This window comes from Megalops cyprinoides, chromosome 15 (assembly GCF_013368585.1).
Source record: "Megalops cyprinoides isolate fMegCyp1 chromosome 15, fMegCyp1.pri, whole genome shotgun sequence".
Classification (NCBI taxonomy): domain Eukaryota; kingdom Metazoa; phylum Chordata; class Actinopteri; order Elopiformes; family Megalopidae; genus Megalops; species Megalops cyprinoides.
In genome coordinates this window covers 28233067-28248915 of record NC_050597.1, presented here as the reverse complement: position 1 = coordinate 28248915, position 15849 = coordinate 28233067, and the positions used below count along the sequence as shown (strand labels likewise).

The following is a 15849-nucleotide window of genomic DNA, read 5'->3' as shown; positions in this document are numbered from 1 at the left end:
TATCATCCACCAAGCGAAAACTGATAGCTTTCCAACTGGGGCGGGAAACATATGAAACATACAGTCGAAATAACAGCTGAAACATCAAATGAGCCAGATTTCATAGACCTTCATTCATAAATCCACTAAACAAATAAATCATAAATCCACTCAATATAATACCACACATGAGCAGTGCAGTTATGCCCAAACAACAAAATGTATGTTAACGAGTAAAAAGGGTCAATAGCAATCAATAGCTAATCACAACCGAACATGCATAAGCACACTTGTATATTTTGTTTGCAAATGAACCGGCGCTGGTCAAGAAGCACTTCATCTTATCACAAATTAACGAGCTGCACGCACAGCATTTTTAGCAAGGTTATTTGTCAAGTTTAGACTGGCATAATATAAAATCAGGGGGACGGTATGCCCAAATGTCATATGTAGCAAGTTCCAGCAGCCAGATTACATTGGTGTCAATGCATGATGCATGGTACAACACTATACAGGGTGTCCAGCTGCCAATAGCAAAATTAGATGCAGGATGCTCAGTGACTCAGTACGATACGTGCAGTTCAAGACAACCTTCGGCGAACTGTGAGCTCAGCATCACTGGAGGAGCCGAGCTGACAGTCGGATCCACTTTCAAAGCACAGTGCTAGCAACAGAGCCCACAGAGAAGGGGCCGTGAGTGTAGCCCCCGAGCCCTGAGGAGCGGGGGTTGAAGTGAAAGGGGAACGTGCTCACCTCTCCGAGTCTGTCTGATTTTGGGACTCAGCATGGCTGTTGTGGCTGGGCTGCTCCCTCACCGGTCGGCATGTTCGGTCCCCTCAGGCTGCCCACCGCCCCGCCCTGCTGCACCTCATCCCGTCTGACCCGGCTCTCTCCTCCCCTCTCTTCTTACTCTCTCCCTCCCTCCCTCTCTCTCTCTCTCTCTCTCCTCCCCTCTCCTCTCACTCTCTCCCTCTCTCTCTCCTGCATCCCGCTAGCCTCATGAGTGCCTTCCCGGCCCCGCCCACTCATGTAAGCACGAGCGAGAGAGAGAGAGGGAGGGAGAGATAGGGAGAGGGAGGGGCCCACCTCTCTCACTCGCACACTTGCTCGCTTGCGCACGTCCACCCTGCTGCATTATTCACCCACCTACAGTGGAATTAATTCCGCTCCAAGCCGGCCATTAAGGGCCTGGATGATTACTGTCAATAATTCACTGGAGCAGAAACAGAAGGGACCGTGGCTGGCTTCCTCCTCCCTCCCTTAATTGACCGTCCCCTGTGTGTGTTTGTGTGTGTGCATGTGTGTGTACGAGAGTGTGTGTGTGCATATTTGTGTATTTGCATCAGCATGAGTGTGCCTGCGTGTATATGTGTGTGCGTGTGCATGTATGAGTATGAGACTGTGTGTATGCACGTGTATGTGTGTGTGTGTGTGTGTGTGTGCATGTGTGTGTTTGGGAGTGTATGTGTATGCACATGTGTATATGTGTATGACTGCATGTGTGTTTGACAGCGTATATGTGCGTGTGTGTGTGCATGTGTATGACTGCATGTAGGTGTGTGTGTCTCTCTCATTGTCTCTGTGACTCCGCTGCTCCCTGTGTGAATGTGTCCACGGCACACTGGCGCCAGCAGGCACTTCCCCTATGCCCCTCGCCCCAGTGAGAGAGGCACGGTTACTGATCCCTCCCCAAGCGCACGCTCCAGTGTGCAGGCCAGCATGAGCTTCACCACAGGGGGGCCAGGGAGGGGGGGCGGACACCAGCGACCGGCTGGCTCTGAACAACAATACAACCCTGCACCACACCCACATCCAGGGCCGGGCACCGCTGTTCTCCCAATAACACCACACACCTATGCATTCAGCCTACACCCGCTACTGTTTATGAAGGGAACATCTGATCCCATAACATCAGCGTGGCTCTGGGAGGAAGCTGCCCCTAAGTGCTGATCTAGGACCAGATTCCCTATCCACACTTCTAACCGTACCTATTATGAGCTAAACAGCAAAGCTGGTCCTAGGTCAGCGCTTGCGGGCACCACCTGCATAGCTAGCAAGCGTGGCCTGTTGGGTCTCAAATGTCGGCGCCCTCACAAAGCAGAAATTGGGGACATGCTGTTCAAACCCAAAGGACAAAATCTGCCTTTCTGGTGTACTGATATTTTACGGAGAAGGCCGTGTTTCTCAGAAACTCCACCTCATCACTGCTGGGAAGGCTGACGGGCTGTTCTGCTAGAGCAGATCTGTGGCTGCAGTAAGCAGCTGGAGTGGTCGGACTAATTACTTATGAGGCATAAACACAAACCTTCAACATCCGGGCCTGTTCCCTCTTACTTTAATTACTGAGACTACATCGGTCGTAGGCAAGGGAACAGTCTGGGCAAAGCCTTGGCTTGCTGCGTTAAAGAACAGCACAGCAGGGTAAAGACAGGTCAAAGCGATACAAAAGGCGTCGGGCAGCAAATCGTCGTTTAAAAATTCTGCACCCATCAGTGCTCGAGCCACACCACAGACGTGACGTCGTCGGATTCACCGCCTTGTTTTTTGTGTTTTGTTCCGCTACAAGTAGTGTTCTGTATTTACCCATTTTCGACAGATAACAGTACCGCGAATAATAGTCCAGCGACTACGTTACGAGAAATCTTGAGATGACAGGCGCCCACTAACGCCAATCCAACGGTTTTAACCACATTACATAATTTATTAAATGAACCGGAGGTATCCGTTGATTCACGTTTATGTTTTCCGAATATCACAGATTCATAACCGATATGGGCCATTCCCAAGTTTGCAAACCAGTCTGCTGGAGCACACAGTACAGTCAAACATTTCATTTTGGGGAACAGAAACTTCATTTCCTGCAGATTTGTCTTCGGCATCACAAGTCTTTGCAAAGGGCACTTCTTTTATTAGTATCACCATGATTTGAAAGTCACTGATGTCATCAAGAGAAACGAAAGAGAAGTGAATGTTGTAGGTAGTCAGAAGATAGAATATGGGCACTTCAGTGAGTTTTCAGTATAGACTACCCCATATCTCTGCACATTACATATTTGTAACGTTATATGTGGCATACAGTATATAGCATAACTCTGTATTTATCATTTAACAGTTAAAGGCATTAAAGCTGTAGTTAAAGAAATAGTTGGGTGTGACCAGAGGGTGTGACCTTATAAGGAGTGATGTGGAGACGGTGTTCGTCATTCATTACCTGCAAGTTTCCGCGGTCTATCAGCTGATAGGGATTTTTGGAGATTCATTGTGCTTGCTTGTCCATCATTTTGTGTGTCAACTGGTGTTGAGAGAACCAAGGATTGTGTAGAAGGAGCAGCATGGAGGATGGAGTGAATATCCCATTAAAAGTTTTTACTGTTTTTTTCAGACGTTCCTCGGGGCGAGGGTGAAGTGATCCATGTTAGTGAAAGACTGGAAAATAGAAGGGGAAGAAAATGAATGAAACGAAAATGGAAAACAAATCACAGTAAGCCATGTTTTTACGTTCTGTAAAAATGTCCAAAGATGCAATTGCTTCACGGACCACAGTCCATGTTCCACCAAGATAACTTTCAAGAGGGGATTGTAAATTCAGCTCGGTATACACACACATCAGCGTCCCACGAAGCAAGACATGAAACTGCGGGGGAAATGAGGTTTCAACACCACCCGAGTCCACACCAACCGGTGAAATAACCTCTCACATTACCTCGATGACTCTCAAGGTCTTCTGTGCCAACGGAGGACGTGCGCCTGCATCCAGTATGTTAAGTTTGTTACCAGAGAGTACATTAAAAAAAGACGAAAGGCGTAACAGACGACCATGAGACTTCCTGGACCGCGGCTGATAACGGCAGCTGGGCCCCCCAGCGTCTGGGACGGAGGCCGAGGAACTGGAGTCGCATAATGCAGAAGTGAAAACTGCAGCGTTTGCTGTACGATTTTCTTCACCGATATTATTAACTTCTCACATGCAGAACAAGCAAGCGATGGCAAAGCGAAGAGCGGGTGTTAGATTTTAGCGGTATCCGTCAGACGCTGTCGGTTGTTGTCTAAATTAAAAAAAGAAATCAGGCGGGAATACCCTTGCTTATACAGTTGTGGTAAGGTTCCAAAATGCGTCTTTGAACTGTATTGTGAGCAAGGACTTTAATTCGGCCTGCAGTCTCTCAAGAATGGAAGAATTCGTACCGTTCAACCAATGGATAGAATAGAAAATAAAAATAGTTTTACACTTGCTAATGCAATCGTTCTGTTTCCATACATATTTACTTATTTTTCCGTTTTCCCGTGACCTAAAGGGGCAAGTAAAGTGTGTTTCCCTTAAAGAATAAAATGTGTTTTTTCTTTAAATCCTGGGCAAATTGTTCAAGCTTCTGCTAATGTTTGCATTCATTTTAAGGTTTTCCCAATGTTGGTTTACCATGGGCTAGCTTTAAGGGGGGCAGCACTGTGTTAGAGGCCACCTGTGGGCTAAACCACTGTAGGTTTACCATGGGTGATGACTAACCCACATTGCCCACTGAAAGTCCACAGTGGGCCCGTATAAGCAGGTTTACTGGGATGTCTGATGCCAAAGGTCCTGTCAATGATGAGTGGGGGTGGTTTCCTCTCTATACTCTATATCAAATGCAAACAAATCCATATGAGCTGGCAGAAGGTGTATTCACAGGAGTCCATTACTGCTCTGACCCCAGTGGGTGTGAGGAAATGTATCCAAACGGCTGAGCACTACTCTGGCTGCTTCAAACCGGTCCACACTGACACATAACCCACAGCATACCTTGAGGTTGAACGTGCAAACTAAATCAATGTATTATGTGCAATTACACTGAAATATCACATCTTCCCCTAATGGACATGAAACAACTGCATGGCAGACACGACAAAGATGCTATGCCTCTTGTAAAGATGGCTTTTAAAGTCCATAACAATGATTGACTGCGGAAAAGAAAAGAAAGCCTGTCAGCTGGTATGGAGACAAATTTTGTTAAGAGCCACAAGGCGACTGAGCCTTTAAGCTCTGTCCAGCAGTGTTGGTGGGTTTCTCTCCTCATTAGACCCACTTCTGTATAGCAGGTTATGCAGGATGCATTAAAAAATGTCACCTGCGACATGAAAGCACAGTTAGTCATGTGCTACTCACCAGATAAGCCTGCAAGGTTGAAAAATGAAAAGACGGGAATATAAAACTCTGGCATTAATTAAAATATATGCCTTTCAGGGATGTTCAAAAAATAAAATACAGGAACCCATTACCAGGAATGACACAAAATTGGATCACTTCCATTAACCGCCGCGAGAGCTCTCATTGTGGAAACGGGGCAGCGGCATCCGAGCTGTAATGAAACGCAATTAGCGCACTTTGATTTCACCCCAGCCCATAGTCTCTGAATTTATGCTCATCACATGATTGGCGTTCCTGCTGCAAATCAATGATAAGCGGAGGCCACAGAGATGATTGAGGATTTCTCCCTGACCCACCAAGCCTGATAAAAGCCTGCTGGAAAACAGAATGATAAACCCTGGTAAATTTCTACTGCAAGCCTAGAATCCCAGAATCTGATGAACTCATAAAAGCTGTTCTGTTTTAAATTTTTCTCTCTGCTTTTCTCAGAGGAGAATCAAAGCTGTGAGTATGCTAGGTAATATGTGAGTATGCTAGGTAATGGGAATTAAATTCACTTCACTTTTATGAAAAATAAATTGTAATAAAACATTTCTTTACAACATAAAGAATTGGAAACCATTTCAGTACCCTGTGTACCAGCTTCAAATATGTATTGTCAATCTCCCAGATGGTCTCTGGGAAATGTGTGAAATCAGACATCTTGGATAAGGTGGTACTAGCAGAACCTTATGAGTACCCTTAAAGCTACTTTTTCTCACACACACAGGGAATAGAATGCATCTATGGAATAGAATGAGACATACTACATGTAAATGGATATCTACATTAGTCTGACTATCAATCATAATCAGTAAGACACAATCAGTATATTCAGTTTATTCAACAAACAGAAATTAAATTCGAAATGTCTGTTACAGTATTAAATACATTAAAATGAATACATGAAATTCAAGTAAAACCAACCAGATATAGGTTTTGGACCAGTCAGTTATTTTATTTAGTGCTTCTTGAAAAAGTGGTTTTGAAAAGTGGTTTGATAAAATATGTATGACAAAATAAAATCCTCAGAGTCTGTTTAAAGTATTAAAAACACTGGATTCTTCAGTACATATGTGTGTATCTACAGTAGAAAACTACACAAGAGCATGTTATTTTGTTTGGGGGTGTGGGGGTGCACATTCTGATGAGATATAGGCAGCACATAGACTATGTGAGGTTACCGTTAGTAGCAGCCACCTGGCAACCAAGTTCAGTCCCATTTTCACAGTCCTAGTCCCATTCTGCTTGTCCCTTAGTACCCCATAAAAAGGTACTCAGAACTGAGGCCTCAGTATTGTAACAGTATTGTTTCCATAGTTAAAAAAAGACTGACAACAACCCATCTACTTTGGTATTCACAGTAAGTAGAGTAAGAAAAAATTAAGACCATCGTTGAGGAAATGGAGGGCTGAAGCTGGACCACAGCTCAATCCTCCACACAAGCACTGTATACACACACACCCTGTGCATATACCAGGACCGCGGAACGGCGCACGGCACAGCGCCATTTCAGACGGCTACCGGTGACCTGCGCTGCCGCTTCGGCACCTTGCCCTGGAGCAGGAACGAGGCGACCGCACCCCAGCGCTGCCTGAGGGGCCGGCGCTCACTCCCGCAGTGCCGGAAGTACGTGGTGGTCCCCTCGGAGATGGCCTCGAGCTGCTCCTTCAGCAGCCAGCCCTCCCAGACAGCCGTGAGGAGGTTCATGATGGCCAGCACCAGCACCCAGGCCTCCGCCCCCGCCACCGCGGTCCAGGCGGGCCGGCCAGGGCCCGGGTACTTACCGGACAGGTAGCATGCAGCGGAGCAGATGAAGAGTGCGTGCGCCACCGCCAGGGCCAGGATGAAGACCACGAAGAGGCGGTGGTTGTCCCTCCCGACGCAGTGGTTGAGGAACAGGCAGTGGTGGTCGTACTCCAGCACACACACGTTACACAGCTTGCAGTGCTTACAGTTTTCCGGTTGGAATAGCTACAAAAACAAGACCAAAAAAAGCCATAAGCGTGTTTGTTCAGAACTGAAGGGTGGTGTATTTTACATCCTTATCATACCCTTTTTCCACTGTAGAGCTGGAATCAGGCTGGTTTGATTAGTTCTGACGCCTGGTGGTTTTTGGTCACCTTTTTTCCATGCAGCTCAGTTGAGTCATTGTCATCACCGGTGCTGACCTGCATACAAGCGAGCTGTGGGTGGAGTCATGGTAGCTGTCTAAGCTACAGTATGCTGCTTCCACCACTGCTGATGCTAAAAACTCAGGTGATAAACATGCACGTGAGAAAGAAGCATGCTGCCGTCGCTGAGACAGGTAAAAGCAATGCAGCATGAGTCTTTATGGGAAAATAAGCTTTGACTCCAGACAAAAACCAAGCATTTCTAAATGTAGCCAGATGCGATTCAATGTGACAGAATACCTGCAGCTCTGGCTGCGGCTAATGCAATGGAAAAGCAACCATGTTGTATAGGATCAGCAAGCCTTGCTACAGCTCCTGCTAGCCTAACCCCAGTTCTACAGTGAAAAAAGGGGTTTTGTGTGTTCCACAGATCAGTTATTATTTATTTGCATAGAAGAAACCTTACCCACATTGTCTGTTTAAGTATTACCTCTTCATATAGCCGGGTATGAAATGAAACCATTCTTATCTTGCCGTAGGGTATGAGGGCCATGACACACTGAGGCCAGCTCACTAACAGCAAGGCCACACTGCCATCCCCAATTCAATAATTTATTAACCCAGTTAGTCATCCGTTTTTCTGAGATTTATGGATTTACTGTTTATGAAAAAGGTCTCGTTATGGCCATATCAGCAGTGGCAGAATTGTATGTAAGTATGGAATGAACTGAAATGAGAAATGAAACCTGAGAGTCCGTTATAACTGAAACTACAAAATGTGACATTTTTCTATTGTCTATTTTAATGGGAAGAACGACATTTGTTCTAGGAAGGAGAACATGGCTTTCACCTCACAGTAGATGCAGAACTTGCTGGGGTTCTGGTTCGCTTCCACTAAGTCCATTATGCTTGAAAACCTGGGGTCGGCTTCTGGTTCGTGTAACTGTCCTGGATCTTTGGTCAGAACCTTCCAGAACATCCAAAGGACCACGAAAAAGTGGACGATCGACACATGGAGCAGGGTGTTGGCCGGCCAGATATGTGCGGAATGTCAAGGAACTGGCGTGCTCACTCAACCGGAAACGCTATTCCAAGTGTGCGTGGGGTCTAGACCCAGCAACCAAACAAACAGTCGTGGATGCAGGTGAACAATCAAATGAAGACTGTCAAACTATGACAAAGGATATTTGGCATAATTTTACAGACAAAGCAGACCAACGAATGGAATATTCCTGCACCAAGGGTCCCGAGGTAAACAGGGTTTGGCAACCTGCAACACATAAAACACTACATGAGTATGAGAATTAAAGAGCACTTGGGGTCATTCCCTGTGAAACATTCAGTAGCTTACAAGCATGAGATGATACTTTCAACTCACAATACAATACTTTTCACAAAATGGAGTACACAATACAAAATTTTCACAAAACATTATTCCCTGAACAAATAACGCTGATATGCACACAAAAATATAACATGATTAAATATGTTTTCTTTTTCTTTACTTTATACATATGTTCAACCACTAGTTGTGCTATATTGCTTTGGATTCATAATTGGTTGAATTTCAGATTAACTACTTGGCTACACAAAGTAAATTAACAAATTGTATTGATTACATGAAACCATCAATGACAGTGGTACCTAGTTTGTTGTGCTACTGTTTTGATGGCAACTTCCCAATTAGTTTCTAAATAGTGTTGCTGGATTTGTTAGCTACCCAGTAAACACGCAAATTGACTTTTGAGACATCTCCGTTTGCTTCATATTAAATTTAAGATTGTCTGCCACAGTAGAGATCAGTTGCTGGTACACTACAAGAACTAAGTACTTCTATAAAAGTCAACCGGGACTTGAGAATGAACTCAGGGTAAGCACTTAGTTGGACGTACCAAGCACAGAAAAAGTTCATGATTGCAAGGTCATGAATCTGTCACCCATACGAAGTTGTTTTTTTAAATGCTTGGCTGAATTGCCTCATTTGAATTGGCGAACTGAAAGATTATTTTCTGGTTCTACACCCTGTTCAGAAGGACCTTAATTTATAAGCCATTTATTTTTCAGGGTGGGAAGAGAATGTAATGTGCACCTCAGAGACATGAAGACAGACAGCAGCCTGCATGAGATAGCACTTAAGCTGTATGGCATTCCAAAACCCCTCCCTGAAGAACCAGTGTAGATTAACATTAATTCAAGCTGCTTTCACAGGCTAAACCGGTCCAGTTATATAATAAGCCACACGCATGTACATCTGAGCTTTTTTGTAGAGAAAAAAAACAAAGTAATTTATTTCATGACTATAGTGGAGAAATAGAGACTTGTTGATGTATTATTTGCACATATTAAGTAAAAGGTCTGCCAAATTATGTAATTATGTAAGAGCTATCAGACCCCATTGGCGGTGTATATATGAAGTGTTGCAGCTCGTCTTGACTTGCCCCTGATAGCTGTTCATCCTGTGGTATTGGGAGAGAATGCTCTTCCCCAAGCAGGGGAACAGCAGCCCGCAGAAAACCCCACCGTAGCCTCCTAGTGCCGCGGCTATGAGAAGAATCACAGCACCACAGACGGACGGGAACAGGAGAGTCCAGTAGTACATAACTAAGGAGAGAATATTAAATCAAATCATATAAGTGTAATTTATATAGCAGAATAGCCCCTACGGCATTAGCACACAATTAGAGCTTGACCATTATGAACATCAGAGCAGCAGCACACCACAGATAAGAGGAATTCTACGGTAATAAGCACACTGAAGTGCAATGATTGTCTTTGCTGCCCTCTAGTGGAAGGATGCTGCAAGTGCGCATCAGATTACAGTCTCTCGCCTCTGGCCAATTACTGGGTGAAATTGCCATTTCATTGGCTGGTTTTTATCAACTGGTCGAAGCAGAATTGGTTTTCCTTCCATTATTAGCTATGTCTGTGTGTTTGCTGATATATCCTCACTTCATTCCATGGAATCATTTTCAAATATCCCACAGCTTTACTCACTATTGGATGTATAGGACTATGTAAATGGATGCAAACTCTGGAATAGCATCATTACTCTGACAAGAAGTTAATGATAATGTGTGTTAGCAGAGCTATCCACCAGCAATAAATACTAATAATGACAAAATGAATGCATTAGGTGTTAATTCCAGACATTTGAGAGTTGGTCATTTGCAAAGTATTCATTGGACATAATCAATCAAAATCTACCAAGATAAGATTTACATAACTGAAGTGTAAGTATGTGAAACAAACTTTAAGAAGCACAAAACAAATAAGCAGCCCCTCCAGATGAACTTTGTCGATTCTTTTTCACTTCTCTTTCTCAGTTTCTCAAGGTGTCCAATAAAACTTTCTCTGGATGCGAATTAATAATTGAGCTACCCTAGGGGCCTTTAAACCTGTCTGCCCGTCTAATTACTGAATACTTTGAATCCCAACATATTTAGGTGATAAAGCTGCCCAATCACTGATGGTACTTTACATATTACATTACCATATGACTCCCTGGGTTTCTGATCTGTTGGTTCATTGATGAACTGATTAAGAATCTGAGTCAGCTCCTGATGTCTGCAAAAACAACAAAAACCATATTTAGGCACACAATCACATACATCACAAAGGACAGAAAGAAAGCGTAAAGCTTGTAAAAAACAAAATATCCGCTAACATCTGTATCCTTCTAAGTATTTCAGAACTCTCCAAAATTATTGTTACAATTACACATGCAATGGATGCTTTTAATTCATTGAAAATTTTCAACTTTAATCACGTTTACTGGAAGACAAGCATTTGAAGCCTTAACCTGATCATACTAAACTATTAAGAAGCCTTTGAAACGTATAAATACTTGGCATGTCTAACCAAGCGCCGTCCCTGGGTTTTACTGTCTCACAGATCCACTCTAGGCGCCTCTGGCGCAGTGGGAGCCGATGCGGACGCACCTGAAAGTGGTTCCGTGCCTGCAGAGGTCTAAGGGCGCGAGGCCGCTGTGGCTCCTCAGGTGCAGTATGCGCAGCCCTGCGCTCTGCAGCAGCAGCCAGCTCACTTCGATGGCGCCTTTCTCCGCTGCCACATGCAGCGCTGTCATCCCCTGCTGGTCCGCAGCGTCCGCTGGGCAGCGCTGCCGACAGAACAGGACGACACAGGGTCAAGCCAGGCTAATCGGGCCCCCGTCCCGCGTTCTGAACGGAGCCACGGCTCGCAAACCGTACATCCCGGTCACGCTGTGAACCGTTCTGACGTGCGTCCGTGAAAATATGCAGGCTGGCTCAAATTCCAATGAATGGAGCCGGTCACGGCACAACAGGAGCTGTACGGACGACATTGCACCGTAACAGTGGCTATCGTTCGTATCGGTTCCAGAGCGACTGTCCACAAGTTTCAATTTTCCGGCAGCATCTAATAATTCAGTGCTATATTTAAAAAATGACACAGAGGCCATGACAGAGATAGAAGTCTTTAAGGTACTGACCGACAGATGTGTTGCACAAGAATGTCTTTCTCCTCTGGCAAATGACAGATTGTGGTCACTGTTGTTTTAAAGTTATCATTCTCTGTGTGGTCAAATATGCAGACATCACATATTGGAAAGATCATGTTAACAGTTACTCATAACCCCTATCTCCTGAAGAATAAAGTCTTTCTGCTGTTATTTTTGGCTCATTCAGTCATTCTCTGAAAAATGATCTGTGTAGTTCATCATTTATAACTTTATGTACACTTCATTTCCGCTTGCAGCTTGAGATTAATGTTTTTGGTGATAGCGTATCCCACAGTCTGTGGTTAGGCAGAAGAGACTCACACCCTCACAGACTGATTCATACATCAGTTATGGCCAAACCGCTTTCCCTTCATTTTGTGCTCCCACAGAACAGAAGTGCCTTTGCTGTGGAATAGTACTGATTCATTTTACATTTGGCAGTTTCCCCATGCATGTTAAAAAGTAAGACATGAATGTATATGCCAATGAATGTGAATCACACCCTAAAACCATGACAGCAAAAGAAGAGTGGCATCAGCAACATATGTGAATAGGAGATCCTTGCAATTCACAGGTTGGCCATTTGTATTTTTGAATGTCTGCTATTTGCACCAAGCAAGGTGTGAATATAAGATATTCCTAGCCTGTTCCCTGCCTCGGCCTACACTCCCCAGCCATGCCAACACCTACTGTACACTCTTATTATTATTCTATATATTAAACAATATCACAATAACTTGTTCATTGAATTATTATGCTCTATTAAAGGTTTTTTGGTTTTATTTGTATTGTTAAGCCTCCCCATGTGTGCAAGTCTGTTATTGATATCAGTATTTGTATTTGTGATATTTGCGGGGAATGGCGAGGGTCTCCTGCATTAAAGCACAGTGTGAGCTGCTGTGCGCTGGCACTGGGTTGGTGGACTGGTGAGAAATGTAACGTGTGGCGCTCACGTTATTTCGCAGCAGGTACTTCACCACGTCCGTGTTCCCTGTGGAGGCCGCCAGGTGCAGCGGGGTGATCAGGAATTTGTCGGTGTCCGAAAAGTTGAACATGCCCGTTTCCTTCAGGTACTGAACGGCAAAGCTGCAGGAACGCCCACCAGGAAGAAAGAATCAAGAGGCTGCTTTAGAATTTTCCAAAAAATATAAATGGGCAGCAAAGCACCGAAGGCAGTAGATTGTCCCCCACCTATATAATGGACAGCATGTTAACAAATACAAGCTATTCCAGTTACTCCTGATAAGACCTTCTGCAAAGCCAATGTAATGTAACTGGATTCCTGTAGGTGTACAATAAGGTGTGCTGAACAACATTTGATTATGTGTAACAGGATATAACCAAAGTTTTGACTATGTGCTAAATCTTTTCCCACAGGGCTTTGTGCTGTAAGTATTTGGTAATTCTTTGTTTTATCTCCTCTTAGCATATATCTTCATCTTGATAAATCACATCACTGCATTTTCTCTTGAGGAATAATGCTTAACGAACAAACCATAGTATTATCAATACAATCAAGACTGTGCGATCTGAACTTTGATGAGCACATGCATAGTCAGACCACGGGTGACTGCAGTCAGCCACCTGTGGGGAGAGGAATGTACAAAGACCCACATGCTTCCCCCAGCGACCGAATGGTGGAAGGCCGTTTTCCCCTGGTGGTCAGCGAGGCGGAGGTCAGCTCCGTGCTGTTGCATCTGGTGCATGATGTAAATGTTCCCGTGCCTGGGAGAGCGAAGAAATCAATGCTCTAGCATGAATCTGTTCCAATCACGAGCTTGGTGCGGCAGCACGTGGCATATGCAAGCGTTAGCCGGTGTGGCCCTAAGCAACAGCATCAGTGAAGAGAAGCGAGCCGCAGACCTGCAGGCGAAGTGGAAAGGCGTCTGGCCCGCGTCGCAGGGCACGTTGGTGTCGGCGCCGCTGCTCAGCAGGAGCTCCGCCAGGGCCCGGTTCCCTTGGAAGGCGGCGTAATGAAGGGGTGTGAACCCGCCCCATCCTGGAACGACACACAGACGTTACACACCCCCTGCCCCTTGCCCGGCCGTGGCGGCGAGCTCGGCGTTAGCGTGCCGCCGTCTCTGGTCTACGACATGAAGGCACGGACCGCCACAAGCCAGCTGGTGCTCCTGTGGAGGTTCCTGCAGGAGCCATATTCTCCTCCAGTGTCATAAAAGAGCACTGTTGTCTAAAGCCTGTCAATGCTCCACAGGCAACCAACACAACAGGCTTCTTTTTGTTCCACAGTTAGAAGAGAAAAAAGAAAAAAATAAGCCTCTGGGACTTTTTACAGCACTTGCACTTTTAGGTTCTGTGCATAAGAGTCAACATAAACATAACGCAGCAGGGCTCGCTAACCACTGCTGGTGCACCCCTGAGCGAGGTCACATGATTCAAATGTCAGTAAATATACGATTGCATGAATGGACTATGCGTAAACTCTGCAAGTCTGCTAACCAAATAATAATAATGTCATAAAAATTATATTAATCTCATTAAATGACTCCGCAGTGACTGCAGCTGTCAAGAGTGTGCAGACGTAAGGGTTATGGTGGGGAGGTTAGGTGGGACGTACTTCTGCTGCGAGGATGGGGTGCATGTGTGTATGTGCTCAACTCCCAGGCTAAACCAACGGCGCTGAGAGGTTGGCCATTTCTTTAGTTAGGGTTAGAGAACATCCCTTCTTATGCAGGGGAATGGCTTACTTCTCTGTCACTAGACCTTACCATATCTGGGGATGTAGACGGTATGTTAAACTGTCCATTCACCGCCAAAACAAATGCTTGAGTTCCCCAGTTACCAGTTCGCTCACTTAAATTTTGGGTATGTGTAGTTACCACGATATTGTTTTTTTTTTTTTTGGTTTGATATAATGTTTTCTATAGCCATTACAAAAACAACGTATTGTATGAATGTAGCTATATAGTGCGTTGCTTTTTGACATCAAATGAAAAGAGGTACAAGATAGCTGAAGTGAACAAAATCCCTCCTGTGCAACAACCTGATCTTGGATGTTGGATCTTCTGACTCTTCAGGTTTAGCCACTTATGAATAGTTAATAAAGCAACGACTGTGACTTAAAACCCTATAAACAACGAGCTTCAAGCAGCCACATCAAACAGCATTCACAAGAAAGGCGCAAGAAAAATAACTACAAATATAATTTAGCAAGTTATTTTGCATTAACTACCAGCCCACTGTCCATACCGAAACTATACAGTTAGCTAAATCAAGACGAACCAGTAAGTGCATTTCTGCAGGACTCACCCTTCTGTTTCAGCGTCGACCGGTCGAGTTGAATGATGTGCGCGCACTGGTCGATATTTCCTTTCTGAATTGTGTCAAATATGTCACCACCTCCAGCGTCGGTACACGCAACTACAGGAAGCATGCTAGGCAATAACTAAACTAAACCAGCCACCCAAAAAATAGCAATCGTCTGTCCTCTGCTGCTTTGTGAAGCTCCGTGAAGACGCAGCGTTACACAGCAACAGCTCTTGTATGTATTAGCTACCTACATACGTACTGCGCCGTTTGCTTACATGCCTCCAATCGGCTTTCCGATACATTGCAGCTGCATCGTACATTGTTGCATGAATACAACTGATACCTTAGCTCTCAAAAGGTGTTAAAATGGGGGCAGGGCAGTCCCAGGGAAACGCTATTTGATTACCGTAAACCCCGCCCTTCACCCCCGCCATTGGGTGGAGCCTTCTGTCACCATAGATATCTGTCCCATCCCGTGACATTCAACTTCCTTGTTATTTCCGTCACTGCCTGCGCCAGAAAAAAACATCATGCGGACTCAATACTGATAGACAGATATTCTGTTTATAAAACGGAAACGTGTGCTCAAAACGAAAGCTGATTGCTCAACCCATTAACTAGTGTTGAGCTAAATCCGTCTTGCAATATTTACTGTGAAGTTGCATCGCTTCCCGTTGAAAGCTGAACTGACCACCGTTTATGGAAGTTCGGTTCTTAAATACGATCCACGACAGAAAATCATGGACGTTAACAGAGGGCAAAACGGATTTTCTAACTGATGACTAAGCAATCCACAGAGCTGCAGGGGAAAACTAGTTAAATCAAAGGCCATTCTTGAAGCCGGGGTAAAT

The 15849-nt window shown here is 44.8% G+C and overlaps 2 protein-coding genes across 4 annotated transcripts in view; both read right to left on the bottom strand.

The window, feature by feature from the left end:
• The window catches only part of arhgap22 (Rho GTPase activating protein 22), a 41199-nt gene extending 37072 nt beyond the window's left edge, over window positions 1–4127 (bottom strand). Inside the window, exons 1-2 of one of the 3 annotated variants that reach the window (XM_036547215.1) lie at window positions 3683–4127; window positions 3191–3405 (exon numbers count right to left, since the gene is read on the bottom strand). In XM_036547215.1, coding sequence (XP_036403108.1) covers window positions 3191–3239 — 49 coding nt within the window. In that variant the 5' untranslated portion in view covers window positions 3240–3405; window positions 3683–4127. Of the gene's footprint in view, window positions 1–732; window positions 881–3190 lie in introns of those variants that run through there. The other 2 variants (XM_036547214.1, XM_036547216.1) reach the window with 2 other exon arrangements.
• A 2233-nt stretch (window positions 4128–6360) lies between these two features.
• si:ch211-223a10.1 (palmitoyltransferase AKR1) lies at window positions 6361–15329 on the bottom strand. The gene is made up of 10 exons (XM_036546985.1): window positions 14999–15329; window positions 13595–13730; window positions 13346–13456; window positions 12685–12817; window positions 11193–11371; window positions 10745–10818; window positions 9693–9855; window positions 8442–8524; window positions 8105–8295; window positions 6361–7114 (listed from the first exon to the last, which is right to left on the bottom strand). Exons 1-10 carry the CDS (start codon window positions 15120–15122, stop codon window positions 6653–6655), a joined length of 1656 nt encoding a protein of 551 aa, XP_036402878.1. The 5' UTR covers window positions 15123–15329; the 3' UTR covers window positions 6361–6652.
• Between the last annotated feature and the right edge of the window lie 520 nt (window positions 15330–15849).